Raw genomic sequence first — 12,847 nt, 5'->3', positions numbered from 1 at the left:
GAGCAGCCTAGAGCATTCAGCGTTAAACGCTAGCGCGGCTTGATAAAAGGACCCCTAAAATTCATTTAGTTTCCTTTTATTTATTTTTATTATACTTTTAAAATTCTTACCCATCCGTTGTACTTACTTTTCTTGTTCACTTTACTATGCCTATTGTAGTTCTCTATGTATAAATCTGCAAAGTCTGTGCGTTTGTTATAGTTAACAATCGAGAACCCGTTTTTAATTGTAAATCGCTTTGAATTTATGATATTGCGATACATCAAAATTTTAATAAAACTTGAAACTTCATCAGGGAAATGAGGTGTAACAACCCACTGCGCTGGCCTTAACACTTGTGCTTATTACACTATGCTGTAACGTCGCTGCGTTAGCTCCCTAAAATCTGCTTTATTGTCTTCTATCTTGTATTTAATGCTGTAAGTAGCATTTACAGTATATTTTGAAGCGCCTATAGAGGTCCAATTCTGTACCCGGCACTGTCATTTGATTGACACGTGATCGGCGGCTGGTTTTATGGCGGCCGCCAACAAGAGCGGCAGTTACAGAATCCGGGCCATAATGACAAATAAAAAATATCTCCTTCAAAATATAAAACAGCAATAACATAGTTAAAAACATTCAAGTAAAAGCAGTGGTATTTTGAGAGGGGGGCTTTTAATAGTTTATTTATATATTCCTCCCGCCCCCCCTTTTTTACAAAACCGTAGCACAATTTTTATCTCAGGCTATAGCGGTAACAGCTCTGACGCTCATAGCCAGTGCTAAAAAAGTGCTTCGATTTTGTATAGGGGAATTTATTATCTATAAGAGCAGGTGTCATATATCTGTAAATTGATTTTCGGAAAAAGGAAATTTTGATCATGTACTTCCATTGCTGAGAAATCTTCACTGGCTCCCCGTTCATCTTAGAATTTGATTTAAATGCGCTTGTATGATTTTCAAAATTATCCTCAGTGTGTCAAGTCTATGACCAGTACCCCTTAAATTATGATGTATAAGAGAGTTCTTTATTGAAAAACCCCTTTTAAATTAGGATTTTATATTTTTATAGGCTGAAAGACCTCAAAGGTTCACGGCTGTCTGGTTTTGGAACTAGTCCTGCCAGAACAGCCTATTGTGAACTATCATTAGACCCAATAGCCTTTCTTTTTATAACTCTTTTTTCTTTTTATTGTTTTTCTTACCTTCTTTTATATCTTATTGACTAATTCATATAATGGTGGTAATCTATCAGATACTACTGAACCAGCTCAACAGTTAGAAAATATTCAACAAGAAAAACACACTTGTGTCCTTCAATACAATACATCTCAAGAAATTACAGATATTATACGAAAACATTGGCACATTATTCAAAAATCTCCATTCTTTCAAGACTCAGAAATTAGAGTAGCATACAAGAACATGCAACCTGAAAGAATTATTAAGCATCAAACCAGATGGCAATAGACAAAGGAGAGCATATATTAAAAATTATCCATGGTCTATTTTTGCCCATATAACATGGAATGCCTCTAACATGGAATTCTCTTCGGTTTGTTGTTTCAAGGAATTCTCAGAAGTACAAACTTTCATTTCCTTCAGTGAAAGGAATAAAGCTTGTTGTTAATATCTCTCACTCCTTTTCGTATATGAAATTCCTAGTTATATTGAACTCTTTTCTCTCTCCAGATTTTTCGTAAATCAATGAAAACAATGCTATTTCAACAGTTTGGGGAAAATAGTACTAAGGAGTGTTAATTGTCTTTTGTTTAGTTATTCACAAATTAGTTAAACGGATTTCCCTGTTTATTGAAGTCATATGTAGACCAAGTGGAGTCCCTACTTCAGGAGATGACACGGTATATAAATCTAAGTCTTAGATTAGATTAGGATGAAATAATAAATCCTGATTACAATTTTTCCTGGTTTTCAGCTGCTGAATTCATTTATGGCAGTTCCAAATTCAAAATCCCAAGATCAGTTTTGCTAGAATCTAATTTGACATCCACTGTAATAGTGTCACCTCTTTTCCAAAAGATTTTCACTCTTTCTGAATGGATATTCTCATGGCTCTGAAGCTGTTCATCATCTATCATAAATGTTATTAATATTATAAATGGTGTTAATACTTCTGCAATGTGCCACTTTATAAACTGAGTGCTATATTAACCAATTTTGTGATAAAAAGCAGCTATGACAGGTGCACTGAGCAATGTAGCATGAAAGATCTGGCATGCAAAAGCTTTCTCACAGCTGCAACTTGCCCAGTTTCTGGTCTGTGACTTTTTCCAGTCACGTGGCTTGACATGGCTGGCTCTGCTTCCTGTCAGGCAACTGTTTTGCTGCTGTAATGTAATGCCTGTGGGCCTAAAAATACCCTTCTTTTTCCAGTCCAGTTCTCGGCTCAACAGCCACATCTGTTCAAGAACATCTGTGACTCAACTGAAGATCAGAACTGAAATAAACTATGAAACCCAAGTGGGACCCTGTTTCATAAGGCTGAAAAGACACTTAAGAATAACAATAAGGCTAAATCTGTTCTTTACCAAGATTTTTCATTTCTGACCTTAGAGAAGAATCAGAAAAGGGGAAGCCGTTTTGTTTAATAGAACATCAAGGGAATTTCAGCAGGAGCTGGTGCAACCTGTGTTTGAACAATAGTGACCAAAGTAAAATTCACTTTACACCCATTGTAGACAATAATTAAGGGCTCCTTTTACAAAAGCATGGTACAGTAGAGGTTTCTACTGAGGGCCGGCGAGGTAAATGCGCCAACATTCATAGGAATTCTATGGGTGTCAGAGCATTTACCCCTCTGGCCCAAGGTAGAAACCTCTACTATGGCTTTGTAAAATAACCCAGCATAAGTAATCTATCCAGTTAATCTAATACAAACAATTACTTTATTATTCTATCTTTGTTGACTGTTATTTCTATATATGCAAGTGGACAAAAGGGCGGCAGCCACATGACTTATCCAACATCTAGGAAAAAGAAATTGCTGTTCTCCCAACACTATGCAAGATTCTGATGGCAGATAAAGATCTGCACAGTTCATCCACGAGTCAGTAATAAATGGACGCAATTTCAATGACATAAGAGCAGAAGAGTTGCTAGTTCAACTTTAGCCACATGTTTATACACTCCTTTGAAAAATGTAGCATATTGGTGCGGCAAGATTTCCCTTGACCAAATCTATGTTGACTCTGTCCCATTACCCTTTTCCTCCACTGCATTCCATTTCCATTTCAAGACTGCAAATGCCTTTCAGTTCAATGCGGTTTACAAAGAAAAAGAAGGAGCTGTACAGCAACAGTGACCTTCAAAACTCATTGAAAACAATCAATGTTCATAAAGGACTAACAATTACAGAGGACATCAATTTCCTCGAAATCTAACAAACAAAGATGATTTCAATAATTTTCTAAAAGTGCAGGTAAGATGATGATAATTTAATGAGCCACTAAATACCTGGGGGCCTTTCCTTGAAGAACTCTATAACACTACCTGTCCTTGAACTCTATAACACTGCCAATTCCAGACTTTGTTCCTTTCATGTAGCTGTTCCGAATGCCTGGAATAAACTACCTGAGTTCGGCCATCATGCCCCTTCCCTTCTCTTGTCTAAAAGTAGACCGAAAACCCATCTTTTTGATATAGCCTTCAATCCATAACTCTACTCCCCTCCATCCTCAAGCCACTCAGTTTATTTATAATATAAGCCATCTATAAGGAACCTATCAAAGGTTTTGCCAAAATCTATGTAGACCACATCCAGCATATGCCACTGTCACCCAATGAAAGAAATCAATTAGATTCATGTGACAAATGTGTCTTTGATAAAAGCCATGCTGCCTTGGATCTTGCAATGTATTTGATTGTAGAAAGCTCTTTTTCTTCAAACGCATGAATTCAAAGAAGCAAATCCACATCAGATCTCAAAACTAATGCACAATAAGTGCTTTCTGATTTCCATATGGGACTGCTGTGTGAGTAATGAGGGAACTCTATATCCTTGTTGCATACACAATTTTGGACCATATATATTTTCACGGATAAGTTTCATTTTGATTTATTTACATTGTACAAAAAAATAATGAGATATAAAGGGTCATATGATGCTTTTGAATGAGCTATTTTTATTAGCCGTTTCATGTTTGGCTAACAATTTTATCGCTCCGAGACTAAAGGCTGGATGACGAAGTCAATTAACTGAGATATTCTCATATCTCACAAATAATTTCCATAATATTAGCATCACTGTTTGGTGCAAAAATGTCCTTTTCTCAGCAGCATCTCCATTATCTTTCCCATAACTGACAGCCATACACAGTTGGGCCTAAGTTCTATAAATGACGGCTAACGTTAGGTGACTAGATTGGCTTGCCTAGCCGATCTAGGTGCCTAACTTAATTATTTAATGGGCTTAATTGGCACTGATAAGCTTAATTGTCTTCATAATTAGCTTAAATTAAAATTAATTGGTTGTTAGGGTAGATTGGGTAGTTACCTAGCCCAAAGATGCCTACCAGAAAGTGGGCATGGTTAAGGGCAGATCTTGGGCATGTTTTCCAAGTAGGTGCCTAAAATGGACTTAGACACTGATATTTAGGCTAAGAAAACCCTGATATAAATAGGGGGCACCTAAGGTTCAGGTACCGCTAGGCATGATTCTATAAATGGCATCTAACTGAAGATTGATAGGCTCTATGCACCATTTTCCTCGGCACCTAATTTTTAGGTCTGGTTTTCTGGGTATACTCGTGGTACATAACATATATATTGGCCCAATTATGAATATACAAATGAAGGGGTGCTGAAAAGTTCTCAGCCCAACCCAGAAGCGAATGTTGTGGATATGGTTCAATGATCTGAAATAATGTCAAAACAGAAAACTTAATTTCTGCAAATTGGAACTTAATGAAATAAGATAACACTCTTTTCAGCTACTGTGGCAAAATAATGCTCAGAATGTAGGAAGTTGGTTGGTTGGGCTGAGAACTTTTCGGCACCCCTCATAATGTGCATTAATACATAATAAGCAGACCCATAAGATTTGGAAAAATTGAGTCAGATTAGCTGCAGTTCTAAATGGAACTGAGGAGGAGTGCAGGTCACAGAAAAGCGAGGTTCTAGGCTGGAAATGTTTGTCAAGTCTTGGTTTTCAATTTACATCCTACAACTGCGGTATTTTAGATGCCTGATCCTGCATAAGAACATAAGAATTTCCGCTGCTGAGTCAGACCAGTGGTCCATCGTGCCCAGCAGTCCACTCACGCGGTGGCCCTTAGGTCAGTGCCCTGAGACTAGCCTTACCTGCGTACGTTCTGGTTCAGCAGGAACTTGTCTAACTTTGTCTTGAATTCCTGGAGGGTGTTTTCCCCTATAACAGCCTCCGGAAGAGCGTTCCAGTTTTCCACCACTCTCTGGGTGAAGAAGAACTTCCTTACGTTTGTACGGAATTATCCCCTTTTAACTTCAGAGAGTGCCCTCTTGTTCTCCCTACCTTGGAGAGGGTGAACAACCTGTCTTTATCTACTATGTCTATTCCCTTCATTATCTTGAACGTTTCGATCACGTCCCCTCTCAGTCTCCTCTTTTCAAGGGAGAAGAGGCCCAGTTTCTCTAATCTCTCACTGTACGGCAACTCCTCCAGCCTCTTAACCATTTTAGTCGCTCTTCTCTGGACCCTTTTGAATAATACTGTGTCCTTCTTCATGTACGGCGACCACTGCAGGACGCAGTATTCCAGGTGAGAGCGTACCATGGCCCGGGTACAGCAGCATGATAACCCTCTCTGATCTGTTCGTGATCCCCTTCTTAATCATTCCTAGCATTCTGCCCATTGGAATCAAGGCTTCACTAGGATAGAATGCTCAGAAATTCAGGACTGTCCCAAAAATCTTTACTTTGGAACTTACAACTTACCATCTATGAGGTCAGCCTGGCCAGTCTTCTGACATGTTTCCCATATCTAAATAATGGACTAGAAGGAATGGCTGAATGTGGGGTTTATGTAACAATTAGTGATTCTTCCAGGCCAATAAGACCGGAAACAAACAAAAGAGCAAACAAAAAAAAACCCCTAGCTCGAGTGAGTGCTTACTGAATGTTCCCGTTTGTTCCTTCCAGCAGAACCAGCCATTCCTGGTTACATTCTGTCACAATAATACTTTCTGGGTATAATTCTGGATGGTAGGAAAAGTAGGTCTATCTCAAACGCTTGGTAGATGCCTAGTCCTAGGCTTTAACTCTGTCAGGTTTCATTCTAGCAGTGTTTCAGACCACCCACTTGTCTCACACATCCTCTTCCCCTTGAAACTCTTATCCTAAGAGGGACTTTAGCCAGCACCTAATGTTAGGTACCTATTTTGGAGGTGTCCAACTAGATAAGCGCCTATCGAAATTGAACAAGCTCAATTAACCTTTTTAATCAGCAATAATTGAAACTTAGGCGCCTATCAAGAAAGTGTGATTCTGTAACAAGGCGCCTCTAAAAATTTAGGTGCCCTTCAAAAAAACGCATGTTAGGCATGGGCGTGGCTTTGTGTTGGGCGCCCTGTTACAGAATCGGTGCTCTTAAGTGTGCTCGCACGTCCGCCTAACTTTTAGTTGTGCTTGGAGCTGGCCTATTTATTGGGTGCCTCTAAAATAAGTTCCGCTTGGCGTGATTCACTAAACAGCAGCCAACTTTATTTGAATCAAGCTGAGAGGTGCCTAGTTCGGCACCTAACGTTTGGGCGCTTCGTATAGAATTTTCCCCTCTGTGGCTGCTCAGCTGAGTAAACACAGTCTCTGGTCCTGCTAAACATATTGGTCAACCTGCCTGGTAGACAGTTTTTGAAAGCAGACACAGTGAATCTCTATATTTCCTCACAAGGATTTTAAATGGAGGACAAGAAGCCTGGCCTAATGGTCAAAGCAGCAGGTTGCGAAGCAGAATGCCTAGATTCAAACCCCACCTTGGACAAGTCACTTAATTCTCTTTTTCTTTGGGACTGGTGTTGAGCAGGTTCTGGCAGTATTGCCAATCCAAGTCATGCTTCTCCACCCCCCCCTTTTTTTTTTTTTTTGTCTGCATATACAATACAGGCAAACCATTCCTGATTCACACCAGGAAAAGCACAAGAGGGATCCCTCATTGTGGAGCGATCAGGAGTCAGTTCTGCTCGTGGGAACATCTGAATCTGGATTTAAAATTAAAATGAAGTGAACAAAATCTGCACTTTGTCCACAAGTTGGTGCTACTGCACCACTATTGCCATTCCATTTCTATAGTAATATTTTCTATTTAGAACATAAGAACATAAGCATTGCCTCTGCCGGGTCAGACTAGGGGTCCAACGTGCCTGGCAGTCTGCTCCCGTGGCGGCCCTCCAGGTCCATGACCTGAAAGTGTTCCCTACCTAACCTAAAATGTCCATACCCTATTCGCTCAATGTCCTGTAAGGTAAACCTCTATCTGTACCCTGTTATCCCCTTCGCTTCCAGGAAGTCATCCAGTCCCTTTTTGAACCCCAGAATTGTACTCTGTTTATCACCTCTCTGGGAAGCGCGTTCCAGGTGTCTACCACCCGTTGAGTGAAGAAGAACTTCCTTGCATTCGTTATGAATCTGTCTCCTCTCAGTTTTTCTGAATGACCTTTAGTTGTCCCTGCTAGTCTAAAGAATCTGCCCCTCTCCACCTTCTCTATGCCTTTCATGATTTTATAAGTCTGTATTATGTCCCCTCTCAGTCTCCGCTTTTCCAGGGTAAAGAGCCCCAGCCTGTCTAACCGTTCGGCATATGAAAGGTTCTCCATACCCTTTATCATCCTCGTTGCTCTCCTCTGGACCCTCTCGAGTATTGCCATGTCCTTCTTGAGGTATGGCGACCAGTATTGGACGCAGTATTCCAGATGTGGGCGCACCATACAGTGGCAGGATAACTTCCTTCGTTCTGGTAACGATACCTTTTTTGATAATGCCCAACATTCTGCTCGCTTTTTTTGAGGCCGCTGCACATTGCGCCGCCGGCTTCATTGTGTTATCCACCAATACCCCCAGATCTTTTCCTTGGCTGCCTATCTTATTAGCAAACTGTTAGTGCAAGATAGAGAATGACACGGTGGTGGTTACCCGCAGCTAGCCGCGTTTAGCCGCGGGTAACCCGCCAAAACGGTGACAAAATAATGGTCACCGCGAGTTTGGGGACGAGGCCATTCACCGCCCCGTGGAGTGGTGAATGGTAGCACGGGGCAGTGAATAAAGAGTGAACGCGCAGTGAACGAGCGTTTGAACCGGCAGCCCACTCTCTCCCGCCGGCCGTCCATGCATCTCCCTCCCTCCTTTTCCCTTACCTTTTCTTCTTAAAACTGGCGATTTCTATAAGGCTACGAGCTGTATTACAGCCGGAGCCCTGAAGTCGCGTCGCGTTGCCTGCTGGTAAAAGTCTCCTATGATGCAACTTCCTGTTTCCAGTTGCATCGGAGGAGATTTCTAGCAGGAAACCCGGCGCGACTTCAAGGCTCCAGCTGTAATGCCCACAGACATAAACTATCGTTCTCCTCTCTACATGGCATCCTCTACGCAGGTAAACTGGGTAGATCCCTCCTCTCCAAAATCACCGGCCTCTGGAACGACCTCACTGTCCCGCTGCGGAACCTGGACTCCCTCCAACTATTCCGAAAACAACTGAAAACCTGGCTTTTCTCTAGCATATAATAATCTCTTCTCCTGATTACATCCTTCTTTTTATGCTTTGTAAACTCTTTCTCTTCTCTCTTCCCATATTTTTTTAAACTCTGTAAACCGTGTCGAGCTCCACTTCAGTGGAGAAGATGCGGTATATAAACCTAAGGCTTAGTTTAGTTTAGTTTAGTACTGTAGAATTTCTTGAGTGACATAGGAATTTGGGGGAGGGTATGAAACTGGTAAATTTCCCCTATCTTTATATACATTTAAGTCATCAAGCCATGTTAAATTAACCCATTCTACAATGATCTTAGAGCATATGATGCAGTAATTTTGATAATGATTAAAAAATAATATTACTATAATATTGCTAAATAATCATGGTAATGATAATAATAAAAGAGGCCATAATATACAGTATATGACTGCAATAACATTTGATTGTATTTTTAAAGAATTGATTAACAAATTGGAAAGTCTAAGAGTAATCTACTCTACAGTCAGCATAACAGCATGAAACATAAGTCCAAAGGAAACCTCTGCCTATATCATTCTATGCTAGTTGTGTAATGCTTATGGGTTGTAGTGCATGTTGACCACCAAAGAGGGCACTGGTGAACTGCAGTACTGAAGACACTGAATATTTCCCTTTGAACTGAGTTAGACCACAACAGTGCTTCAATTTTTCAGTTTAAACTTAGGTAGTGAGATCAAGAATCTTTGAGTCGTTGTAACCGTCAAGAGTTTCTTACTCCTGCTACTCAGTTTTGTTACTTTCTGGGCTTTGACATGAGAAGCAAATTTGGCCCCAATTCATGTTTCTTTAATTGGAAATTCTAGCATGTAGTTCAGTCCAGAGGCAGGAAAGGTCTGGAGTCCAACCTACGCTCACATAATAATGCCATTTTTTTGGCTCCTCTCTTGACGCTTGCCCAATCTATACGCTGATGATATTCAGTTGGTTCATCCAATAGACCTTAATGACCTTAAAGAAGTACCTGTTATCAACCAAAAACTCACAAAAATTCATGATTGGCTTAATGCTAATATGTTAACCCTAATGTCAGCAAAACTAAGGTCATGATCTTCCCACTAAAAGAAGGCCAATCCCTTACAAAGCCAATCCCTTACAAAGCCAATCTCAATCTCAACTACTTCTCTGCAAATAGTTCCCCCTCTCAAACTTCTAGGTGTCACATTTGATACAAAACCAACATATATCATAATCAAATTAGCACAGTAATTCGTAGCTGTTTTCAAAGACTGCGAATGATCCACTCCCGCTCTAAGTTACTGAACTCTCAATCCATTAATATCTTAATTCATTCATTGCTAATTTCTCGCCTAGACTATTGTAATTCCCTCTATAAAGGAATAACACAAAAAGAAATTAGGTGCCTGCAGATCGTGCAGAATACAGCTATTACTGTTATATTTACTGCCAAAAAATATGATCAAATCATGCTATTATTTATCAAGGCCCACTGGCCCCTATAGAACACAGGTTAGCATACAAAATCCTTCTATTAACTTTTAAAATCCATTCTTCCAATATCCCTGATTTTTTTGAATAGAGTACTGATTCCACATGATCCCCAAAGAACCCTCCACTCTATTTCCCAAAACCTTCTTGCTATACCTTCCCTGAGACATATTAATACAATGCGCCATACATTTTTTCAATTACTGCTCCCACTTTGTGGAACGCCGCTCCAAAGTATTTAAGAGAAGACACGACTATTTTAGACTTTAAGTCTAATCTCAAAACCTATCTATTCAAGGACGCTTTTAACGTTTAACTGTCCTGTTAAGGACACTTTCTTTCTCTCTGAACCTGATTGATCATGTGATATCTGCTCCCTTCCTATTGTCCATTCCACCTGTTCTTTTTCTTTAAATAATGTAGTTCAACCACCTCCCTTCTGTGCCAGTTTGTCTGTCAGTCTTGTGTTGTCAAGTCTTTGTACGATATTCCTTTGCTGCACCCTGTATTTTTTTAAATATTTGTATTTTTAAAATGATATGTACACCGCCTTGAAGTCTGATTTGGCGGTATAATAAGATTTTAATAAACTTGAAACTTGATTCCAGAAATGACAATACTTCTATAGGATATTTGGTCACATTTGATGGCAACTCTAGTTAACATCTTTATGCATTTCTCTTCTTGTCACTGAAAAAAGGATTGTATAATGTTTCTCAAGGACAAGTCAGTCGATATTCTCTGTAAGGTATACATGAGTCTTCCACCCATAATCTTGTCATCTTCAACCTCTGCAGGACTCCCAGAGGATTTGCCTGCCCCTCGTGATTGAAAACATGATATTCCTGTATCACTCCCAATAGTGGGAACAGGGGTGGAGGAAGCCCATGCACTTTAGAAGGAATGTTGAAATGAAATTGGTTAGTCTAACTACTTCCGTTTCTTTCTTTTCCATATATATTTATTAAATTTTCAAAAATACGTACACAATATACACAATCAAATGATCAAAGCTAATACAATAAAAACTAAATATTAGTCATGAGATGCTGTAATAGAATCATATTAACAATCTCAAAATAATTTAATTACAATAGTTAAGCAAAGATAAGTGCTTCCATTACTAAGCCCTAGCTGGAGTGATGAATGGTGATGCTTCATCTTGTTACATGATAAAAAAGTGCACAAGTCTGCAGAACTGGGACTTAATATTCTTTATTCATCAATGACCCAACACTGTCAGTCTTTTGGCCAATGGCCTGCATCAGGGGTCTTTTAAATGATCTGTCATGCAATTCTTCTACAGATTAAGTTGTCCCAAAAATGCAACCACTATCAAAATCTGATTCTGTTAAAAGCGGTGGCATTTTTGGGACAACCTAGTCTGATGCCTCTTCCAAATCTTGACTGACACTCCAGATTAAATGGTGTTACAGTAATCTAGTTGAGATCATATCAATCTCAGCAATGAAAGGAACACTAGCTCTCATAAATGTAGGAGTGAATAGGTCTAAGTTACCTTAGCTTGTAAAATATTTTTATTTCGATTATTTACCTGAAATTCAAAATACGAAGAATTCCAGATTATTCCTAGAACATTATCTCATCAATCCTCTGATAAAGATTCATCTAAACTAACTGGTAGAGTATCAGACAATATTTCTTGGTATTTACCAAAGCCACAGGATTTTTGTTTCGACAGTATTCAACTATAACATAATTTGACACACCTAAAGAAACACAAGTGTTTGTGTAAGTAAAGGGCTCTATAATAAACGCATGGTATAAGGCAAATTCATGGAACGAGATTAGTCTAATAACTTGATTCATTTTGGTTTAGGTTTATTCAGTAAACTGGTTATGTAAAAAGATTTTATGTAAACATAATTTCAAAACAGATCAATCATTCTCACTATCTTTTACATGGTATGCAAATAAATCAATGCCTTGAAAACTATGTAATGAGTGCCCTTAATGTTTTCCCAGTAGAACGCTCAGGAAATACCAAGCACGAAGGATTTGATCTCATCAATATGACCTTTTTAACTTATATTTGTATTCTGTCACATTTACTTTGTAAGTGAAATCATTCTCTTAAAAATCGTTATGTCTAAATAATCTGCTGTGACAATTAAATGATGTTTTTGTTTCTCTTTACCAAAGGTGTTATGGCGCAAATTCTGCAGCAGAAAAGCAACGAGATCGCCAAGCCAGGCACATCCTTGGTCTTAGAATGTGGTGTTTCTGGCTATAATATTAATGATCACCACATGCACTGGACAAGACAGCTTCCTGGAAAAGGCCTAGTGTGGATTGCAGCTTTTAGAACCGGTCATACCACCTACATCAATAGCGATTTCCAGGGAAGGGTGACTCCTTCCACGAGGGGCTCCACTGCACTGCTGCAGATAGACAGACTGACAGCTACAGACACAGCCATGTACTACTGTGCCAGATAATCACAGTGATACAGTGTGATCTTAACTGTGCTCAGAAACCTTGTTTCTGACAGTGGATTCAGTGGTTTAGGCATCTAAGGCTAAAATACTAATAGAAACTAACGGGTCTCATCTATTGATGTATGTTGACAAATTAATGAGCTTAAACACATATTTATTTGAGTTAACCACAGAGTCAGTTAACGGCCGCTATTGAGAATAATACAGCTGATGTTAACCATACACAGAAAAAATATCAATAATACTT

The 12,847-nt window shown here is 39.3% G+C and overlaps 1 protein-coding gene across 1 annotated transcript in view; it reads left to right on the top strand.

Moving 5' to 3' along the window:
- LOC117350404 (olfactory receptor 6M1-like) overlaps positions 1 to 12,600 on the top strand; it is a 35,757-nt gene extending 23,157 nt beyond the window's left edge. The window contains exons 2-3 of the mRNA XM_033924684.1: positions 12,040 to 12,217; positions 12,305 to 12,600. Coding sequence (XP_033780575.1) covers positions 12,040 to 12,217; positions 12,305 to 12,600 — 474 coding nt within the window. The remainder of the gene's footprint in view (positions 1 to 12,039; positions 12,218 to 12,304) is intronic.
- Positions 12,601 to 12,847: the final 247 nt, after the last annotated feature.

Source organism: Geotrypetes seraphini, chromosome 16 (genome assembly GCF_902459505.1).
Source record: "Geotrypetes seraphini chromosome 16, aGeoSer1.1, whole genome shotgun sequence".
Classification (NCBI taxonomy): Eukaryota; Metazoa; Chordata; class Amphibia; order Gymnophiona; family Dermophiidae; genus Geotrypetes; species Geotrypetes seraphini.
The sequence above is the reverse complement of the archived record's forward strand: the minus strand, read 5'-3'. Positions and strand labels throughout refer to the sequence as shown.